Below are 24,213 nucleotides of genomic sequence, written 5' to 3'. Positions count from 1 at the left end.
TAAAGCTCTATCATGCAAAAAGGACGAGGATGAGGTGTCCTGTGGGCCAAGGCTCATTTAAAATGGACTGTTTCAAACTGGAAAAGTGTTCTATGGTCAGACGAGTCCAAATTTGACATTCTTGTTGGAAATCACGGACGCCGTGTCCTCCGGGCTAAAGAGGAGGGAGACCTTCCAGCATGTTATCAGTGTTCAGTTCAAAAGCCAGCATCTCTGATTGTATGGGGGTGCATAAGTGCATACGGTATGGAGCATACAGCTTGCATGTTTTGGAAGGCACTATGAATGCTGAAAGGAATATAAATGTTTTAGAGCAACATATGCTCCCCTCCAGACGACGTCTATTTCAGCAGGACAATGCAAAATAACATTTAAACATTTAAAAGCAGCTATTAACACAGCATGTCTTTGTCGTAGAAGAGTTCACCTATAGAGAACATTTGGCGCATCATTAAATGAAAAATAGGTCAAAGACGACCACAAACTCTTCAGAAGCTGGAAACCAATATCAGGCAAGAATGGGACCAAATTTCAACACCAAAACTCCAGAAAATCATAACCTCGATGCCCAGATGTCTTCAAACTGTTTTGACAAGAAGAGGAGATGCCCCCGTCCCAACTATTTTAAGACCTGTAGCGGGCATCAAATTGTAAAATTTCTCAGTTTAAACATTTGTTATGTTCTCTAAGTTCTATTGTAAATCAAATATTGGGAATGCTCATGAGATTTGAAAGTCTTTTAGTTTTCATTTTATTAAAATAAAAAAAAAAAACGTTTTTAGAATTCGGGTTGTAAAATTTAAATAAATAAATACCTAAATGTGTCTTTTGAGGGTCTTGAAGCATTTGCAAAGTTATTTTCCCTTACTAAAAACTATGCCTTTTTTTAATAGGAGTTTTTATGTCAATGCAATGACATGAACCAATTCTGTGGAACATTTTCATAATCTAAAGAACTTTTTCCACTATAAAGAACCCTTAGTGGTTCCATGGATGTTAAAGGTTATTCAAGGAGCCATGGATGCCAATAAAGAACCTTGATTTTTAAGTGTAGCTATCCGAAGTCTTTTACAGGTCCCTATCTGTGCTTGTGAACGTGTGTCAGTGGAAATGGATGGACTGTGTATTTTAGCACTGAACATATTTTTTTCCAGTGAAGCTTCTTCAGAAATTACTGACATCATTCATTCCCCTTGTGTTGCAGAAACTGTCCTTAATGTCTCCTCTGGACGAGCCGCTGCCCAGAGACTGGAAGTGCTACATGTCACCGCAAGGATGCAGATACTACGTCAACACCGTCAGCAACGGTAAGACTCTCCAATGCAAATAAATCAGAGGTGCACAAACTTTTTAACACAAAGGGCCAAAAATCAAACCCCACTGAGGAATGTAGGCCATAAGTTCCATTACGTATGTATTATATTATATAAAAATGTATTAACATATATTTTATATAATATTTTTTATTTTTTATAATAATATATTATAATCAATTAAAATATTTATTTTATTTATTTATTTATTTATGTATTTATTTATTTATTACATATTAACGCAAAAAAGTTTAAAAGAAGTTGAAAAATAAATATAAATTATAATTTTTTCCCCTATTCTTTTCCTCTCATCTTGTGATAAGGCAATGGCCAATGGCCAAATCAAAGATGATCACTGGCATCTGCACTAGACCTACAGTCGTGCAGTGTTTTCTCGTTGGTTGCAGATGATGTTGTTGTCATGTGCAAGACTCTGAGACACATTGAACAGCAGCTGTGAATGTCTGCAGGCAGTCAAGCACGTCTGGTACAGGCTGATCTGACCAGATCAGAGGGTCGGTGTTGATATCTCCACTTCTCATTGTGTCCAAACAATCAGCATTGTCCCGGTCAGAGCCATCAGTCAGCACACAATGCCATGTTTACAGCCACAGTGTATTCTGTATGCCACAGTTAAAAGTGAAGAAACACTTTCAAAAATCACCTCCGTTACCTGCTATAACATCTCTGGGCACTTTTCTCACATTTTAAATGCGTCTATGAAGTTTCCATGCCCACGTTCTGCAAAATTCACACCATTCACACTAATGTGTTGCTAAAAGAAGCATCATCCCTTCTGCTGCAGCTTACATTTGTCTCAGCACATTTTTACCCTGTTTTCAAGATCTTTTACTTTGAATGTATGTAAGCATATTTTAATTATTTAAAAAAAGTATTTTTCAGAGTAATTTTTTACAAATATAAATTATATTATCAATATCATGATTTTGTCATGACTTTATGCCTCCTAAAAATTCTAAAATAAATTATATTAAAATACTCAGCATAAAAGGCAGTTTACAGTATTAATGGAATGTATTTTTTTATATATATATATTTATCTAGTAAGCTAATAAGGTAGGACAAATTTTTTTTTATTCAAATAATTTTTTATTAAAATTACATTTCAATGCAATGTACAGTAAAAACAATAAAAAACTGAAGAAAATACTTTGTCCTTCTACTTCAAAATGTCATGTTTAATTCAATGTGTTACTTGCAGCTTCTTTGTAATTATTTGTGAAATTTATTAGCAATTTCTGTGAAAATTTTTTCAAAAGTAAATACCACGCCAATTTTGTTTTTATTTTATTACTTTCAAACTGAGTGGAAGAAAAGCTACTACTATACTGATTTAAAGGCTTGAAGATTCACATTTAGGTACTTGACATTTAATAATGAACACATTCATCTTCCCCATGGTTTCTATTACATCACTTGTATTTCCATGGTTGCCACTGACACTCAAAAACAGCCCAACTCCACCAATAAAGTGGGCAGTAAAGGTGACATTCGCTCCTCGTTATTACTCGAGCTAAACTGTGAAACAGAGGGAAGGCGTGAGTTGTGAAAGCAAGAAAACAAATCAATCTTCCAACCAAGCAATTACAATAATCCTACAAAGTCTGTGAGTAAGAGAAACTGGAATCCACCGAGAGTTTCATCACGCCTTCCAGATCCAGTCCTGCCTGATTAATGTTTATTAGGACGTTATTAACTTCTCTGGGTTCGTTACTCATTCACATAAAGTCAGTCTCACACAAACACAGAACCAGCTAAACAGTGTGAGAGTCTTTTAAGCTCCATGGTTTTAGCTTGATTTGTTGTTTGTGTTGAAATTCACGTGGATGAAACAGAGGGTTGTTGTGTTGTGTGATCACCATGGTTACACGTGTATGTGTGTGTGTGTGTGTGTGTGTGTGTGTGTGGTTTCCTTCCTCTTCTTGGCTGTGGTTTGGTGAATGTGTTTTCTTCTGGGGAACACACATGAATATGAATAAATGAATAGCTAAACCGCTTGTTTCAGATCAACCTCACTAACCTGCAGGTGGAGAGTTCAGGAAACCCTCTGAGCTCTAAAATAGATCTACTCTACATGAGAAGGATGTGAAAAGGATGTTAAACTGTATGCATAAATGTATAAAAATGTATGCATTTCTGTTGCATTGGTATCGAAGCTTGGTTCTGCCGGATAAAAACATAAAATTATGAAAATTCCAAAAAAAAATTCCCCTCACAATTCTGCATTTATTCTCAAAATTGTGAGAAAAAAGTCAGAATTGTTAGATCGAAATTAAAAATTGTGAATATAAACTAAGAATTGCAAGATATAAATGTAGAATTGTGATAAAAAATCTAAATTGCGAGATATAAACCCGCAACTGGGAGAAAAAAATAGTCGGAATTAACTTTTTTTTATTCCATGGTGGAATCAAAAGAAAACAGAATTGTGAGATGTAACAAAAAGTTGCAAAAAAGTCAGAATTGTAAGATATAAATCTAGAATTGCGATTAAAAATCTGAATTGCAAGATGTAAACTTAGAATTGTGAGATATAAACTTGCAACTGCAAAAAAATTAAGTATTAATTGTGATGTAAAAAGTCACAATTATCTTTTTTTATTCCATGGTAAAAAATAAATAAATTTGTGAGATATAAACGCAGAATTGCAAGACATAAATGCAGAATTGTGAAAAAAAGTCTAAATTACAAGATAAAAATTCTCAGTACTCAAAGGAAAAATCAGAATTGTGAGAAAAAGGCAGAATTGTTAGATAAAAAGTCACAATTACAGTCTAGAATATTTTATTTAGTGGCAGAAAGGGCTTCCATAGATTAGCCTCCCCGAATTTTGCAAAAAAGTAACAATTGTTATCAAAAATGTTTCCTGAACACTGTCATTGGTCAAGACAACTGATAGCTCCGCCCCAAACTCATGTGATTGGTTGAGTCAGTGTTGCTGATGCTGGGCAGGTTAAGATGCTGCTCAAACTCTTTAAAATCACCACATTAACACAGTATTTACACTTTTCTGATGAAACAATCCAAGAATGGATTGTATTAATCTATATTTGAAGATTGACAGAAATTAATACCATTAACACTTTAAAAATCTGTTTCGACTTGATCATAAGAACTGAATGGAATGATCAAGACAATGAAATATTTTAGATGCATTGTTTTTTCTTCCCAAAATTAAACCTCAGTTTCAGGTAAAATCGAGCAGATCAGTTTGATTACTAAGACTGAATTCAATGCCAGTAGCCAAACTTTGTGTTTGTATTTGCTGCCATGTACGAAGATGAAATCTGTTTCGTAATGGTTTGATTGAACGCTCATAACTCATGCAGTAGCTGGAGGAGCAACAGAGCCAATACAGATGGTGCTAAATTAAAGATGAACTACAGAACGCAAAAACTAGGCCATTATTCATCGCCCACAGAGCCAAAGCACAACATTGGTCACAGATTGGAGGACCGTGACACAGTCCCGATCTGGCCAGAAGATCAGTCGCGGCTGAGCACAAACTACAACAATACTGTAGATGTCGAGCCCAGTCCTGCCGTCCAAACGCTCACAGCTCGTTTGAAGTAAATAATTAGACTAATCAGCTTCTCAGATGCTCGTTGCTTAGTAACCGGCTTCTCTGTTTCATAGTTCGCCAGGCTGTTTCCGAACTTCACAATTCTATATGGTGGTGATGGCGCAGTGGATAAGACACATGCCTTTGGTGTGAGAGACCTGGGTTCGAATCCACTGTGAGACACCAATGTGTCCCTGAGCAAGACACTTAACCCCTAGTTGCTCCAGAGGCGTGCGACCTCTGACATATATAGCAATTGTAAGTCGCTTTGGATAAAAGCGTCAGCTAAATGAATAAATGGAAATGTAAATGTATATGCAGAGGACACATGGAATTTGTATTCATGAAACTGTGTATGCATGTCTAATATAGATTATTTTCATCACATTCTCCTTCATCTTCACACTAAATACTTCTGCATTCGATCTGTTGTCAATTCATGTCTTTAGTGGTAAATCAGAGAAATAATATAATACTTATTATTACTTAAAATCCAGGCTAGTTATGTATGTTTACTGAACAGCTCAAGTAACTATTTGAAGGAGAAATACAATAATTATTATAGCAAATGACTTATGATTTGATTCCCTGTAAATTAACAAAAATGACACAAGGAAGACATCTGTACTTGCTCAATACAGGTTTTCAGTAAATCTCTGTCGATGGTTTTTGGGAGGATTGATTTGTGTCTGTCTGTGAATATCTGATACGGCCACTGTGAGAGCATTGTGCATTAAGTTATTACCGATGTGGCGTTTACTGAGCATTACCTCCCAACAGAAGAAAACAGATGATGTAATTAACAGGAAATGGTTTGATTTTGCTCTTGTTTTTTTTCCAGAGACAACATGGGAGCGGCCGTCCAGCACGCCTGGCACCCCGAAAACACCAGTGAAACACAAGAACTCTGTCCCGACAGGTGGGGAATGCACCTTTACATATGAAAACCAGCATTTATATGTAATTCAAATAGCCTAGGTGAAAAGTTGCAAAAAATGCCTGCACACTGTGAGGGTGAAAAAAATCAACAAAAGAGCAAATGCAAAACGGCAAACATTTAGTTCAAAACATAACCTTCTCCAGTAATCAGTAATAACCTAATCAGTGTGCAGTTTAAAACTGCTGTTTTCTGATAGCCATCATAAATAGTGGAAATGAAAAGACGTGTATGATGCATCCAAACTGAATGGAGAGCATTGACTGTCAGAGCTTTTGGCCAGAGGCGTTTTATCTGGACGGAGTGAAACCACGGCGGCCTCTGATTACAGATTTTCTGTTTTTCAGTTTTATCATGTGTTTGGAACCCTGGACACTCACAGATAATCTGTGGGAATCTCTAACAGCAGATATAAACAACAACAGCATATTTGATTGATTTGATCGCTCAGGTTATATTGAAGGAATAGTTCACAAGTAATCCACACCACTCCAGTCCATCAGTTCCACCACATCTTGTCTGTGTGTTTGTAAGAAACAAATCCATCAAGATGTTTTTAACTTCAAACAGTTGCTTATGGAGTCCATAATCCATCAGGAGAGAAATCTGAACAGATCAAACACCAATTACAAGCCAAAATAGCTCTAAACAAATATGTTGGTGGATTTTGATGTGAGAGAACAACAGGAGATGGACTGTTTTACTGGAGGAAGCATTATTATGGATTATATACTCATATTTTAGCAACATTTTGAAGCTAAAAACATCTTAATGAATTTGTTTAATGCAAACATGCAGCTTTTGGGTTCACAAGACATTTACTGATGGACTGGAGCGGTATGAATTATTTGTGGATTATTGTGATGTTTTTATTAGCTGTTTGGACTCTCATTCTGACGGCACCCATTCACTGCAGAGGATCCATTTCTCCAAATCTGTTCAGCCTGAAAATGTTAGGAAACAAAGTGAGAACCAGTGATTGAGAACAAAGCAGTGCTTGTTCAGTATCAAACGCGTCTGCCTCCTTAATAAATCTTAGTAAAACTTTAACAGAAAGGAGTGTGAGATACTCACTCATTAAAGATTCACAGCTTGAAATCTGTTGAACAGTTGAAGTTAATAATTCACCTCAGTGTACAGACATGCTCTCAACACCAGCCAATCAAACTCTAGTTAGATTTGCCTATCTAGGAACAGCCTTTCTAGGTCAACCGCTTCACTGTGGAAATCCACAGGAAAGATTTGAGGACAGATTTGCAGCTATCATTGATCAAGATTTTTATTCGTCACATACACAATTATACAGAGTATAACCAGCAGTGAACAGGTCAGAATTTGTAGATCAGATCACTAACTGGTCAAAAATTTCATCTGCTACCTTTAGACTAGCCCAGTATAGTCCTGCTGTAGCCTCTCACATTTAAGTCTGACAAAGCTAACTAAATAAAATAAATTAAGCAAATTCTGAAAATGCCATAGAAAATGGACTAAAATTATCCCATTTAAGCCGCTATTTTAGTCTAGAAATTTCAATAATTTTTGTGATACAATATGGCTTAAAATCACAAAAAAGCAGAACAATGTCAATCTGGAAAACTTGACCGTTATCAAAAATAAAGTGGTGCCTAAAAGTCTGAAAATGCTTCTGTTTTGCTTAATTTTATTTATTTAATGTTGTTTCAATATGCATATTTTTTAATATTTAAGACTTAAAATATGAAAATACATACTTGCATAATAAAACATATTAAATTATGATTTTGAAAAAAATTATACATTTTGTTTTAATGCTTTAGATTTAATACGTTTTTTTTTCAAATATTGACAGTATTTGAGTTTGAGTGAGAACTTGAATTAAAAAGGAAAATGAAAAGTCACAAGTTCTTAGTAATTGTAGTTTGTTTCTTTTTGTTTTAATTCTACAGTATCATTTTGAACGTTGTGACCTTGAAACATTCTTTATATCCAGGTTTAAATTCATCTAAAGCCCTATTCGCACGGGATTAGTATTACCTGGTGACCTCCAGTCATTTGTAATAATTGCGGAGGTTGTCTGTGATCTTAATCCCGTGCGAATCAGCCATTTCTGTAATTTGTAAAGTAAAAATTTCCCCACAAATGACCTACCATATTTCACCAAACACTGAGGTCCTGTGATAATTTTAGTCCCGTGCCAATCGGCATCTCTGTGATTTGGCCAGCATTTGGTGGGTTGTATATCATTTTTCAAGGTTTTTGTTTCCTGTGCGCCTTTTTATGCATCTTTCACGAAGAATGGAGCTGCGATGGAGTGTTTAGTATTTTGGGTGCTGTCATATCGCTACACCATACAATTTGCAGAAAGAGAAAGCTGAATAGGTTTAATGTATTACAAATAAATAAAGCTTGAGATATTATTTTAACCTGTATGACACGGGGCACAAAACTATATTAGTTTCTTTTTTTTCTTTTTTTTAAATCCATCTAATTGGACCATAGAACGGGACTCTCAAAGCCTTGACAGCCAGGTATCCAGGAGATTAGTCAGTAATTTCGAGTAAAATCACAGGCTTCGCTTATCCCGTGTGAATGCACCACACGAAATTCAGATGTGTGTGGGGGGAGGGGGGATTTCAAAATCACACATGGTCCCCAGATAATACTAATCCTGTGCGAATAGACTGTCATTGTGCTCTCAGACTACAGTAGATCACAGTAGTTCAGCACTTGTCCAAAATCTTTTCCTCCTCCATCCATCCATCCACAAATCAGCTAATGGAGAATCTACTGTCCCACCTCCGTCCTGAGCTCCGTTTAGTACTCTTGATTTGATTTGCACCAGCTATCAGCATTTAAAATGTCTAAAAGCACATCTTAATGATAGATGGACAGGATAATCGCGTCCACCAGAGATCCAACTTGTGGACGGCACACCATAGAGCAAATGACATTATGAGCCAGCTGAAGAGAAATGAGTGTCATTGACATGGACTGAGGGAGGAAACAGTAGACATGTTCAGGATGAGCACATCTCAGCAGAAAGCCTGTCTCATCACTCTTCCTAAACAAGTGACCAACTGGAAAATGAGGAGCATTTGAATATGTTTACTTCCTGTGATGGATGACTGTAATAAACTCACACAATTAACGGTTAAATCAATAGTTCAAATAAACATTTTCTGAAAATATAGTCATCCTCAGGCCATCCAAGATGTAGATGAGTTTGTTACTTTGTCAGATTTGGAGAAATTGCATCACTTGCTCATCAGTGGATCCTCTGCAGTGAATGGGTGCCGTCAGAATGAGAGTCCAAACAGCTGATAAAAACATCACAATAATCCACCAGTAATCCACACCATTCCAGTCCATCAGTTAACGTCTTGTGAAACCAAAAGAAACAAATCCATCAAGATGTTTTTACTAAAATATGAGCATAATCCATATAATAGCGCTTCCTCCACTGGTCTGAATCAGGAGAGAAATCTGCACAGATCAAGCACCGTTTACAAGCCAAAACAGTCCAGAACAGCTCTAAACAAATATGTGGGTGGATTTTGATGTAAAATACAACTGGAGGAGATGGACTTGTTCACTGGAGGAAGCATTATCATAGATTATATTACTGGTATTTTAGTTAAAAGCATATTAATAATGGATCTGTTTCTTACAAACACACAGCTTTTGGCTTCACAAGATGTTAACTGATGGACTGGAGTGGTGTGGATTACTTGTGGATTACTGTGATGTTTTTATCAGATGTTTGGACTTTCATTCTGACGGCACCCATTCACTGCAGAGCATCCATTGGTGAGCAAGTGATGCAGTGCTACATTTCTCCAAATCTGATGAAGAAACAAACTCATCTACATCTTGGATGGCCTGAGAGTATGGACGTTTTCAGATTTTTATTTTTGGATTAACTATTGCCTTAAATCAATGTTCTTAAACTCAATTCCTGGAGGGCTACAGCTCTGCACGGTTTAGCTCCGACTCTAATCAAACACACCTGATCCAGCTAATCAAGGTCTTCAGGATTACTAGAAACTTCAAAGCAGGTGTGACTTGGAGCTGGTTGGAACTAAACTCTGCAGAGCTGTTGAGTTTGAGACCACTGCCTTAAATTGTCTCTCAGACGTATTTAAATTAATTGTTGGTAACTATCATTGTGCTTTAGGAATAATGAGTTTGAGCGAGGGCTTTTTGCTCTGACATTTGAAATGACCCTCCCTTGATAAAGCAGAATGGAGCAGCTTGTTATCGCACACAGACCATCAGCATCAATAGAGGCTCTTTTGTTCTACAAATATAGTCAGGCGGTTTATAATTAGACCGAGTGCAGGAGGTGCTGTAACGCATCTGGAAGGCTGGAGATATTGTGTCTCAATGATAAAGGAATCGCTTTCTTCTTCAGGTGCTTGTTCTCTGACTACTGTTGTCCTTGGCCTGCTGACTGGAGCTATCAGGGGGTAGTTTACACAAAAACCGAGTCCACTGGTGTATTCTGAATGACTCTTATGAGCAGATTCTTTTTAGCGAATCAAAAACATACACAACCATGCAGTCTGATTCCTGAACGGTTGACTCTTATGAGACGATTCTTCCTAGTGATTCAGAAACATAGACAACCAGTGTAGTCAAATTCCTTAAAGAGTGACTCTTATGAACTGATTCTTTTTAGCGATTCCAAAACATGAATTGGCTTTTTTTAGTGTATCAATGAACCATATGAGTGAATTCTTCTTCTAAGGCAGTGTTGTCTGGAAAGCCGCTTTGGTGCAGCGTGTTTTGTGACAAACATTGTATGAATTCAATGCACAAAGAGAGACTTGCATTGATTCTGTACACAATAGCAGTGCATGCTTTTCATTACTGTTCTGCGTCTTTGTTACACGACCTTGTGAGAGGAAAAGATGTTGATCTCTCCTGGCTCTAAATCAAACTAATCTCAGTGTTTTCTTCCTCTCCAGTGAATGGATTTCATGGTAATGGCAGCCCGTTGCATCAGACTGAGCCATCGCATGTACTGATGCGGAAGACCAGCACAGATCAACAGGTACGGCTGATCTCTCACATATGGACTAGTTCTCATTTATACATTTAGCAGATTCCTCTGGACTACAAATTTGATTTCCTTCCCAAAGTTATTTTTGGTTGTCTCTCCATCTGCATCACTGGCATTAAAACAATAAACTAACGGACATTTATTCAAGCTGAGACTCTTTGAGCTAGTTAAATTTTTCATTGCATATCAATTTATTGATGATTCAACATTGATATGATTTTTTTTTGGAGGGATTATAAAGCAGTTTCTCAATCTGCCAAAGTCTAATATTATCCCAAAGGTGCTTTTTATCAGTCTGCCAGGAAACGAGTTGCATTTATAATAATAAATGATAATGATAATGATAAAATGAGTGCTTCTCAGAAAGAACCTGAACTTGATTTATCCCGTTTAGGTTCTTTGAAAAATCAGTGTGTTTTTGAAGCAATTTCTAGCAATCAAATTAATTACTCATGATCAGATCTGAGTATTTTACTTTATTTTCTGAGTTACACAGTACTGATGATTTTTAAAAGATATGAATGCTTTTGTTCAGCAAGGCTGCATTAAATTGATCAAATGTGACAGTAAAAACATTCATAACGTTACGAAATATTTCTATTTCAAATAAATGCAGTTTTTTTATATTTCCATTCATCAGAGCATCCTGAAAAATAAGATGCATCATGGGTTCAACAAAAATATTTGGCAGCACAACTGTTGATAATAATCAGAAATGTTTCTTGAGTGATTTCTGAAGGATCATATGACACTGAAGACTGGAGTAATGATGCTGAAAATTCAGCTTTGATCACAGGACTAAATTCTATTTTAACATATATTCACATCCAAAACAGTATACAATATTTCACAGTATTACTGTTTTCACTGCATTTTTTAATCAAATAAGCCGTGGTAAGCAGAAGAGATGTCTTTTAAAAACATTACAAATTATTCAAAATGTTCATCTGTGAAACAATCAGCACTTATTATTATTATTATTATTACAGTGTTATATGAATATTTCTCCTCACGTCAATCTGTCATTGCTAAGGTTGAGTGCTCCATGGGTTGGTCAGGCGTTTTCTTCCTGTTTAAGTGGGCGTTTTTGGCCAGAATCAGCTGTAATGTGCTTATGCTCTTAATCAAAGCTCTGGCTTTACAAGACTAACTATTAGTAAGCCATTCGTAGGCTGATTCTCCTGAAAACGCCTGTGTGCTGCTCTCAAAACATTGCATCCCGACACAGCAACATCAGCTCAACCAATCGTGTAAGTTTGGGGGCGGAACTATGTCAAGCCAACCAATGGAAAACAAGGGGGAGTGTTCAGAAAAACGTGTTGCAGTGGCACAATATCACCTTCAATGAGCATTTAGTGAAGGTGCGGCAGATGCCACCAATGAAACCCAAACGCAAGTAAACCAAGAGACTTTTCTTTTCTCTCTCCCTCCTCCTGATGAACTCAGGGTGGAGATGAACCACACACACACACACACATCGCAGCATCATGATGATGTCTGACGCTCAGTTTTGTGTCTTCTGTCAGAGTCCTGGCTCGACTTCACCCAGCAGGACGCAGGAGTGTGAATCCACAGTAACTGTGAGTATGACAGCTAAACAAACACACGAAGAAGACAAACAAACTGATCTCAGATGCTTAAACTGCATGACAAAACACATTCAAGCAAACAGGAAACCCAAACGGACAATGTTTACTTTCCTTAAGCATGTTTCTGGTTGTATTGTGAACGAATCTTTGGTGCATGCTTTTATAACGAAAACAAAATGTTATCTTGAAGCAATTTGTTCTAACTTGCTCTGCCTCTGCAATGACTTTCCTTTTCCTCTGACATCACATAAGCCGTTAGATCATCTTAACCAATAAGCAAATTATTTTTAGGCCAGGGGTTCTAAAACTGTTCAATACTAAGGACCCCAAAATATGATTATTCCCTTTACTATTATTACTATTACTATTATTCCCTTTGAGCAAGGCACCGAACCCCCAACTGCTCCCCGGGCGCTGCAGCATAAATGGCTTCCCACTGCTCCGGGTGTGTGTTCACGGTGTGTGTGTGTTCACTGCTGTGTGTGTGCACTTTGGATGGGTTAAATGCAGAGCACGAATTCCGAGTATGGGTCACCATATTTGGCTGTATGTCACGTCTCACATATTTCATTTATAAAAAAAAAAATGCCCCAAAAACGTATTTATACTGTGTGAGAAAAATATAATAAGGCAGCAAAATACAATTTTTCCAAAATTAATAAATAATTAAATAAATAAATGCTTTTACTAGGTCATGGTCTTAAAGCAAACTCTTAAAATATTATCTTTAATATTATCAATTTCGTTAATATCCTAAATGATCACATTAACTGAAAAGCCTTAATCATGCGTTTTGTAAAACTATTTTTTTAGGCTTGTTTAGCAAACTCCCACATGATCTCTGTTCTGCGGAGTACTGTGAAATTGTGCTGAAGTGAAAGTACAGATAATGTCAAACATTTTACTTAAAAGTCCTAGCTAAAAATAAAAGAAATGTATTCACATTAGCTTCAGTATTAAGTGTTTAACGTAAAAAGTAAACTTTTTTTATAAGCTTTCAGAATTGATTTTTGAAAAATTTCTCATTTTAGTATTTTTAAAGGGGTCATATAATGCGATTTTTCAAGTTTCCCTTTCTCTTTGGAGTGTTACAAGCTGTTTGTGCATAGATCAGATCCCTAAAGTTGCAAAGACTAAAGTCTCAAACCCAAAGAGATATTCTTTATAAAAGTTTAAACTTGTCCACGCCCTCCTAAAACGGCTCATTCAAACACGCTTTCACATGTCTACATCACTGTGTGGGAAGATTTGCATAACACCGCCATAACATACGCAAAGAAAGAGGGCGTGATTTCTATTCTCGCTGTCGTATTGTTGCTGCTGCTGGCGCCATGTCCTGGAGACGCTTTGTTTGGGCTTCCAAAAGAGGACACAACTAGAAATCAGTGGTTAAGCTGTATTTACAACACTGTTCCAGAACAGTACAACCCAAATATTAGAGTGTGTACAGCGCATTTTATGGAGGACTATTTCCTGAACCTGGAAGAGTAGCCTACAATTCCAGCTGTGCACAAAGGCTGTTTCTATAAAGTGGGGCAGTCTGGCGCTTCTGACTCAAAACGTGAGCAGTGTAGAGTAGTGCTTGTTGTTTGTCATTTCTCCGATCACAAATGCAAACGTGGTGTTACGTTTATGAGACACGATGCAACATGACGCTTAAAAAGACAGTATAAGTTATTATAATCAGTAATTATGTCCCCACTGGATGCAACAAATGCCTTGTTTATAATGGGTTTTATCGTTTTTGTGTCGTGGCACCAGGACACGGCATCACAATACGGTACGGGGCGTAACATTTGTGTTACAAGCTTGAGGTATTCGGCCAATCACAACACACTGGATAGCTGGCCAATCAGAGCACACCTCGCTTCTCAGAACGATGAGCTTTGTAAAAATCTATGCGTTTCAGAAAGGCAGGGCATAGAGGAGCAACAATGTACAGTATGTGGAAAATGTGTTTTTTGAACCTTAAACCATATAAGCACATTGCATTACACCAAATGCACAAAATAATGTTTTTAGCAACGTCATTGCTAATGCAATAAATTTGGTGGAAATAAATCACTATTTCCTCATTATTCTAAGACACTTAGACAGCGGATGTTAAAATGAAATCTGTTATCTGAATACATTCAGCAGATGATTTTACAGTGTTTTGACATTTTAATGATTTGTAGACTAATCATGAACTGTGGTCAAATTTGTCAATCATAGCTTTTATAAAAACACATAGTCTGTGTCTGAAAGGACTACTTCACCAGATGGTGTTTATCTGAAGAAAAAAGTCATATATATCTGGAACAGTACACTGAAAAAAATGATAAATTGAATTTACTTTTTTTTCTTTTTTTTTTTTAAAGGTAAGTGGTTGCAATCAATTTATTTTAGCTACATTTAAATAAATTTTGCTGAAAGTTAGTCAACTAAATTAGATTATTTAAATGTAGCTAAAATAGATTGATTGCAACCACTTACCTTAAAAAAATAGTATAATTTTTTTCAGTGTATAAGAATGAATAAATGATCAGATAATTTAGATTTTTGGGAAGAGTATCCCTTTAAAAGTCTGTTTTTCCTGCCAGGATTAAGAGATTTACAAACCAAGAACTGTGATTAGTTGTAGAACAACAACAAAACAACAACACATTAATGATTAATATCTTTAGCATAATTTTCACTCATGAACTTTGTATTATATTAAAGAAACTAACCTCGTATATGTACGTATTGCTTTTGAATCACCTTTCGTATCTCCTCAAATGCATGTTAATCCAGCAGGCACGGGTCTGTAATATGATGATGCATATAAAAACAACTCAGTTAATTCACAAACAACAGCAGATAAAACCTAACTGACCATAAATATACCTAAAAGACTGTAAGTACTTTGTGATGTGATAACATCTCCAAAGTGTTGTGCAAAGTTGTCACAAAACTCTCTTTCCTAAAAAAGACAAGGATAGCAATTATTAACTTGATTGAAGGAAAACAAAAGCATAGATAAATAAATTAAATATTAAAATTACATTTATTTATGCTGCTGTCACTTTAAGAAGAATCTAATATAATGATCCACATCTGTTTTTCTCTTAACTGTTCACGTTCATTTTAGAAATAACCCGACTGTGTTTGTGAATGCTATAAGAAACCGCATCCAGCATCCAGGAGGAGAACTCTTCGAGTTTCTGAGGATACAAGTGACGTCTGTTAGCAAATGCACTGCATTTGACTTAGAAAAGAAATATTAGCCGTGTAGCTTTGATAAGAACATTATTCATGTAAATTTCTGAAATTACGTTAAACTACAAGGCAGATTTAACCTCATTTGATGTGTAACTACTGATGGTCTTCTTAACTTGATTGATTTACATAGAGAGACCATAAGATGCAGCATTACGGCAATGCAGTCTCACAGGAGTCTAGTTATAAATAAACGTGGTGATCTTACTGACTCGTTCCTCAGTGAACAATCTGTAAGAGATTTATTATTGCTGGATAGACTAGTATTATCCGGTCTGTCAGACATGAGTCACTGTCTGAAGCGTTATCAGAGACACAAAGAGCTGTTCATAAGAGTTATCAGGACTTTCAGCAACTAAACAATGTGACAGTAAGAAAAATGAGAAGAGAAAATGACTTAATTGTGAAACTGTCTGATTTTTTACACTGCATCCACCTTATTATGATTGTCAGAATGAGGCTTTTTTTGTGCAGTACGTCTGGTTATTTAACTTAAAACTCGTTTTGATAAGTGCAGTATCCATATCATTTCAGTATAGTTGAATGTTACAGAGTATTTATGGGATTCCCATAAATCTGCTATCTTTAGGGCTGATACAAGCAAAACGAACAGCTAATGAAACAGAAGCATCACACAAAAACAGACTTTCCTGAATGCAGAGGGAATATTTTTAAGCCCTAATACATTTATAAATATTCATATTTATATATAAAAATGTGTGCATGTGTGTTTTTATATATGTATGTATATGTATTGCATATTAGTGCTGTCAAGCGATTAATCGCGATTAATCGCTTCCAAAATAAAAGTTTTTGTTTACATAATATATGTGTGTGTACTGTGTATATTTATTATGTATATATAAAGACACACACACACAGCATATATTTTGAAAATATTTACATGAATTGACGTGTATATATTTATATTCATATAAATTATATCCTATATAAATATAGTTAATATATAAATGTAAAATTATTCTTAAATATACATGGATGTGTGTGTATTTATATATACATAATAAATATACACAGTACACACACATATATTGTATAAATATATGTAATAATAATTATATGTAGTAATAAATAATTATTTGAGATGCGATTATTCGCGATTAATCATTTGAAAGCAACATATACATACACACACACACATTTTATATATATATATATATATATATATATATATATATATATATATATATATATATATATATATATATTCTCCTATAAATTTGTTGAATTCTAAATTAAACAAATTAATATTATAAAAGAAATGTTTCCAGTCCAGATATGGTTCTGTCCATCTGGTTATGGTTATGCATTTTAGAAATTGAAATTGACTGCATGCAATGCAAAAAAGTTATAAATGTTCAAGAACTATGTTTTATGCATTAACTCATTATAACGGACTACACAGAACAAGCAACGCAAATCAGTGTTCTGCTAGTAACTGCTAGTAGAGAAAAATGATACTAGCAGATTTCTTTCTCTCACTCTTTCTGTCATTTTCTCATTCTGAGAGTAAACAATGAAATAGGAATGATAGAGGAATTACTATAAAGCCCTAAAGTTTTCAGAATAGCTGAACGTTCAAGCGCTCAGAAAGCTGACGTTTAAACACCCACTGCCATCTTCCTTTCACATTACTGGGATATTTGCTGACATGGAGATCAGATAGTTCCCATCATGCCGACAATGACGCAGACTCTGACCAGTTTCGATTCATTAGTACAGTGTGCCACACTTGATTATCTTCATCAGAGCCGATGCAAACGCATGTGGAGACCCGTTCTCCTCCTCCATCTTTCCTCACATTATCCAGCTTCTGCACAATGGAATAATAAACCTCTGAAAATCTCAGGAGGATCAGTGTGTAGATCCAGAGGAACTTATGATCATTGTGCAACCAGTCAATGTGCACGCTTGTTCTGTTTATCCAGAAAAATCCAGTTGCAAACAAACCAGAAGTGAGACAAAAGTTGAAGTATGAGGCCAGTTCTGTGCCGTTTCCTCATTTGCTGTGATGCAGATTCAAACATTAGGCAACATGGGGAGTGTTGTGAGCTCATTCAAACCGAAGGGAATTTCCTTTGCCACCAACTCAGAGTCAGCATCATACTTTCCTCTCGCGGACAGCAGCTTCAGACCTCAGAAACGTCCACGCAAGTCATTCTGTATCTAAACAGTAGAGCCAATATCTGTGTTTTGCAAAGAAACACTGATGGAAAATGCTAACATAGAGAGGAGCAGTATTCATCTGACTGGTGTTTGTTTTGCAACAGATGCTGTTCCAAGTTAATTGTCATTTTATTAGTTTTTTTTAAGTCAATTTGTTTTTAAGTTTTAGTTAATGTTGTACTTCAACCTAAACTAATATTAATATATTAAACATTAAATAACATTAATATTTTCTTAATGCAATGACGCTTAGTTAAAGGCCTGCAGTGTGTGTGATTAAAACGCCTAAAATGTTTTGCATAAACAAACAAATAATCTGAAGCCCATAAACTGCGTAGACCTTCATGAGCATCAATTATTATATGGTCAGTAGGCTTTTACATACTAGCACGGGGTGTTGCAGCTACAGTCCTTATGTTTTCTCTGTTTAAAGTGCATAAACAGCTGCTGGAGCTCCACACTGAGCTGTAATTGATCAACAGCTGCTGCTTATCGAGTGTGTTTACAGTACAGGACAGATCATCGTACGTGGAGCTCATGCATTAACATTACAAGCTGCTTTAACTATTAAACGTGTGAAGAACTTTGCACTTTAGAATAGTTTTACAGTTTAATAGTTATTTTGAAAAGTTTAAAATGACACACACTTGAGATGAGGACTGCAGTCATATCAGCGGCTAGCGAAAAACCTGTATTTATCGTACATATGAGGAAAGAATATTGACATCAATAAAGTTTGACAAATATGCCTGCATATAGTATTTCTACATAAATCTATGCATTCACACCGACTGGTATAAAGCACACACATCTTAACGACCAGCGGCATAAAAATTATTCTCACTATTTACTTTCTTAATATATGTTCGTGGTATCATTATTCACGATTCATCAGGAATATTTGTATTTTTCATTAAAATATAAATTTTTCAGGTTTTAATTTTTCCTTTTACACCTGACGTCACCAACCAACAACAGGTAAAAACAATCAATGATTGCGAATTTGATACAGAATGTAAATTAGCAAGTTAATTTACATTGAGTAATTTAATCATTTAAATTGAGTAATTACATTTCAGACACAATATTAGGTGCTTTTTACAAATGAATTTTGCAAAAGCAACAGTCGAGTGTCTCCGAGCGACACACAGCAGCGGTGTATCATTCCTAACGATTCAGTTCAGTCAACGATTCGATGACTGACTCATAAAGACACTCACCTCTTACGTTTCTGAATGGATCAGTGATTAGAACGAATTCTTTCAGATAAATGATTCAATGATTCACTCATAAAGCCACTCGTCCATTTCGTTCCTTAATGAATCAGTGTTTCGAACTAATCGATTCAAATGAATGATTCAATGACTCACTCATTTCAAGTTTGCAGCATAGAATCTTTAAAATACGTCCGAGAGTTTTACACACCAGTCTGTTATTATGGCCACATTTCCACGCCCCGAAACGTGACGCTGAACGAAACGAACTGTGATTGGTTGTTTGACATGTCAGTCAAATGGCCTCATGAAAGTGAAAAAGTGACGTGACGTGGCCAAGTATGATTACCCATACTTGGAATTTGTGCTCTGCATTTAACCCATCCAAAGTGCACACACATTCACATTATGAATGTGGCCAATAGGCCACGACTTCCCCTATAAATCATGGGCGGGCCTTGGCCATTGAAAGCTGCCATGGATTCCAGACCTTCAGCCGTCAGTCTGAGACTAATGATTCAATGACTCACCCATAAAGCCACTCGTCCATTTCATTCCTTAATGAATCAGTGATTTGAACAATGACTGATTCAATTACTCACTCATAAAGCCACTCACCTGATTCGTTCCTGAATAAATCAGTATTCAGAACGAATCAGTTCAAATCAACGATTCAGTGACTCACTCATTAAAGTCTGAATGAAGCAGTGTTGTTGAACGAATCACTTGAATTAGTGATTGACTGACTCGTTTGTCGCCACCTGTTTGTGTAGAACTGTAACCGCAGAAAGAGTGGCTGTAAAATCTCTCCCACTAACACACAAACAAGTGAAGCGATTCAATTCAAAAGGTACATTAACTAGAGTGAATCCAGCTCAAATTTGGGGTACTTTTTGCCATTTTGGCAGTTATCCTGAATTAACCTTAACTGTTGTTCAATTTTCATTTGAGTGTGGATGATTGTTTTTCTTTGTTTATTTGTTATAATTGTTGACTGTTCTTTTATTTGTCTAGTTTAACAGTTTATGATGCCCATTATATTATATTGGTCATCACTGATGTTTTTGGATGTTAGTTTAGAACTAGTTAGTTGCTCTGTATTGAGGGTTAGAATAGTTTGTCAGCTTCTCGTTCTGTTCTTCACGTCCTGCTGCGAGCCGATGTCTCTGGATGATTTCTTTCCCTCTGTAGATCAACTGTGTGACGTTTCCTCTTCCACTGCACATATCTGAACAGCAGCTGCTCAAACCAGATGAGTGGAGCTACTGCGATTATTTTTGGGTAAGCTAGAACGTCTCCAACCACTGACAAACCACAAAGATTTGCTCATGTAGTTTAGAAAAGCCTCACAAACAGTTCGAATGACATGCTTTGCGTATTCTTTTATACTGTTTAACAGCATAAATGATCAAAGATCTGTAGTAATCTGCTTTGGCTTGTAGTTTTGAATCCTTGTTCTGCCACTTTATCACGCTTCTGTGCTCATGAATCTGCCTTGTGTTTGGTCTGTGGATCCAGGCGGACAGAAAGGACCCGCAGGGAAGTGCCAGCATCTCAGGATTCGAGGTTCTGCTGCAAAAACAGCTGAAGGGAAGGCAGATGCAGAAAGAGATGGCCGAGTTTGTGCGGGAGAGGTAAACGTTTGTCATCCAGACTGAGAGCAGAAGACAGAAAAACTATTCACTTAGAAACTGATACTAAAACAAATGACAAGTAACGCATTGAATTAAACATGAATTTTGAAGTTAAAAAGCTGAAACAGTATTTTCTTGAAAACCTATTCTTTGTTTTAGAAAAATATGATTTTATTTCCACTTTCTTTCTTTTTTTCTTTCTTTCTTTCTTTCTTGAAGGATATAATGTTTAGGGAAAAAGTAGATAAAAAAGGTGTAATTAATAATTCAAAAATTCAAAAATTCATTCATTCGTACATTCATTTATATATTTATTTAGTTATCTATTTATTTATGGGGTCAGTGGGACCAAACAAAATTTGTTTCCATAAACTATAACTGCCATACTTGAAAAAAAAAAAAAAAAAAAAAAAAAAAAAAAAAAAAAAAATATATATATATTTTTTTTTTTTTTTTTTTTTTTTTTTCTTTTTTTTTTCAAGTATGGCAGTTATAGTTTATGGAAACAAATTTTGGCCTAAAAAATATATATATATATATATATATATATATATATATATGTATGTGTATGTGTATGTATATATATATTTTATTTTTTTTGGCCAAAACACCATAGGTACTGTTGTAAATATATATATTTTTTTTTGTAGGCCAAAATTTGTTTCCATAAACTATAACTGCCATCCTTGGAATAATTACTGAAAATGTTTAAAATAAGAATTAAAGTCACAGTTATGAGAAACAAAGTCACAGTTGTGAAATATAAAGTTATAAAATCATAATTGTGAAATTTAAAGTCACATGTCACAATCCTATATGACAAAGTCTCAACTGCAAGGCATAAATTCATAATCCTGTTTTTTGGAAAGTGGAAAGAAACAGCTAGTTATAGTTTCTGAATGTCTTTATGCTACTATATTTAATAGCACAGTAGTTGTTCCAGAAAGCATCATTACGCTGATCTAACCATGACAGTATGTGTGGTCACTAAGGTCTTACAACAAATATGGTTATGCTATTGCATTATCTATGTTTGTGAAATTGTGTAATATCTTGATATAGCAGCTGTTATTTCTGTTGCCTTGACTAAAAAGATAAAAACACAACAAATGCAATTTCCTGTATTTCATTAATAGTTTATCATGATTCAGTGGCTGAGTGCTTGAAGGTGAACTTTAGGCTCTCAATTCTTCTTCGGTTATGTTTGCACTGAGATTTGGTTTGAATGAACTACAATCGGGGTTCACATGAAGTATGTTTATCCCTGAGGAGAAACATTTGAGTCTGGGAAGGAAATGACCTTAGTGTGTGAAAGTCAGAACAGACATCTGCACTCAGTCTCTTCACATGCTCTGCATGTGCCATAGATCCATGTGCTCTATTACTCCAGTGCAACTTAAATTCATTTATTTATTTGGACAGGATCAGGATTGAGGAGGAATACGCCAAGAACCTGTCGAAGCTCTCGCAGATCCCGCTGGCGGCGCAGGAGGAAGGGTATGTCACCTAGTGTTTGGAGGAAAACAATGGCAGACGTGGAATAATACACCCTCTTTTCTCCTTAATAACTCAGAATTTCATGCAGTGACCTTCAGACAGATATAATGCTTTATAAACTAACTACAGTCATGGCTGAATGGATTGTGACCGACAATGTGAAACCTCTTCATTTGTGTTCTTAAAGGAATAGTTCACCCAAAAATGAAACCGTACCCACCCTCAGGTCATTCAAGATGTAGATGAGTTTGTTTCTTCATCAGATTTGGAGAAATGTAGCACTGCATCACTGGCTCAGAAATGGATCCACTGCAGTGAATGGGTGCCGTCAGAATGAGAGTCCAAACAGCTTATAAAAACATCACAATAATCCACAAGTAATCCACACCACTCCAGTCCATCAGTTAACATTTTATGAAGCAAAAAGCTGCATGTTTCCAAGGAACAAATCCAGCATTAAGATATTTTTTTAACTAAAATATGAGTCTATAATAACGCTTTCTCCAGTAAAAAGGCTATCTCCTGTTGTCTCTCATATCAAAATCCACCAACATATTTATTTGGACTGTTTTGGCTTGTAAATGGTGCTTGGTTTGTTCAGTTTTCTCTCCTGATTCAGACCAAATAACTTCACTGGAGGAAGCGTTATTATGGATTATGGACTGGTATTTTTTCCGGAAGCAAGTAATGCTGGATTTGTTTCTTACAAACACGCAGATTTTTGCTTCACAAGATGTTAACTGATGGATTGGAGTGGTGTGGATTATTGTGATGCCTTTTATCAGCTGTTTGGACTCTCATTTTGACGGCACCCATTCACTGCAGAGGATCCATTGGTTAACAAGTGATGTACTGCTACATTTCTCCAAATCTGATGAAGAAACAAACTTGTGTACATCTCAGATGGCCCGAGGGTGAGGACGTTTTCAGCAGATGTTAATTTTCAGGTAAACTATCACTTTCAGTGTCACACATCCTCACTATTAAGTATTTTGTTTTCAGCAGCGCATCAGTCTGGTAGAGAAGGTTAATTGTTTCATGTACAATGCGAAGCGTGTCATCGAGTGCCGCCCACCGTCCCACAGACAGACGGCACAATCCGGCCATTCTTCTGACTCTCAGTCCCTGCTGTGTCGTCGCTTGTAGTGGCCATTGTTTTTTTTTTGTACGGCTCTTACGTCTATGCTTACAACCTCTTGTTTATTCCTAAATTCACTGCTTGTGTTGCTGCCATGCAAAAATCATTGTTGCAAAATTGCAAGTCGTGACCTTTTGGCTTTGCATTTTTGCCATTGTATGCCTCTAGAGCTGATAATGTGCCATTGGTGCTGTATGCTGCATATACATTATATACATTACTGTTCAAAGGTTTGGGGTCCTATTATTATTATTATTATTATTCAGTAAAGACATTTATAATGTTACAAATGATTTATATTTCAAATAAATGCTGTCCTTTTGAACTTTCTATTCATCAAAGAATCCTGAAAAGTACAATATATCAGTTTCCACAGAAATATTTGGCAGCACAACTGTTTTCAACATTGATAATAATCAGAAATGTTTCTTGAGCAGTAAATCAGCATATTAGAATGATTTCTGAAGGATCATGTGACACTGAAGACTGGAGTAATGATGCTGAAAATACAGATTTGATCACAGGAATAAATTGCATTTTAACATATATTCACATAGAAAACTGTTATTTTAATTTGCAATAATATTTCAAAATTTTTACCATATTTTTGATCAATAAATGCAGCCCTGCTGAGCAAAAGAAAAATAAATAATAAAAAGATATAAGTTCAATGAAAATATATGTATGTATAATAGCTATATTGCCCACCTCTCTCAGTAAACAGAAGCAGGTTCAGACCAGAGGTTCAGGTTGGAATCTGATGTCTGAGGAGATATTAATCATCCAATGTATTTTTATGGATTCATACAGAATAATCTTCCCTGAACAACAGTGAGAAA

General features: G+C 35.8%; 1 protein-coding gene across 1 annotated transcript in view; it reads left to right on the top strand.

Moving 5' to 3' along the window:
- The window catches only part of LOC306851992 (growth arrest-specific protein 7-like), a 41,903-nt gene that overhangs the window by 10,305 nt on the left and 7,385 nt on the right, over positions 1 to 24,213 (top strand). The window contains exons 2-8 of the mRNA XM_079388548.1: positions 1,205 to 1,307; positions 5,739 to 5,816; positions 10,781 to 10,866; positions 12,402 to 12,455; positions 20,297 to 20,386; positions 20,624 to 20,739; positions 22,162 to 22,236. Coding sequence (XP_079244674.1) covers positions 1,205 to 1,307; positions 5,739 to 5,816; positions 10,781 to 10,866; positions 12,402 to 12,455; positions 20,297 to 20,386; positions 20,624 to 20,739; positions 22,162 to 22,236 — 602 coding nt within the window. The remainder of the gene's footprint in view (positions 1 to 1,204; positions 1,308 to 5,738; positions 5,817 to 10,780; positions 10,867 to 12,401; positions 12,456 to 20,296; positions 20,387 to 20,623; positions 20,740 to 22,161; positions 22,237 to 24,213) is intronic.

Source organism: Barbus barbus, assembly GCF_936440315.1.
Source record: "Barbus barbus genome assembly, chromosome: 32".
Lineage (NCBI taxonomy): Eukaryota > Metazoa > Chordata > Actinopteri > Cypriniformes > Cyprinidae > Barbus > Barbus barbus.
The sequence above is the reverse complement of the archived record's forward strand: the minus strand, read 5'-3'. Positions and strand labels throughout refer to the sequence as shown.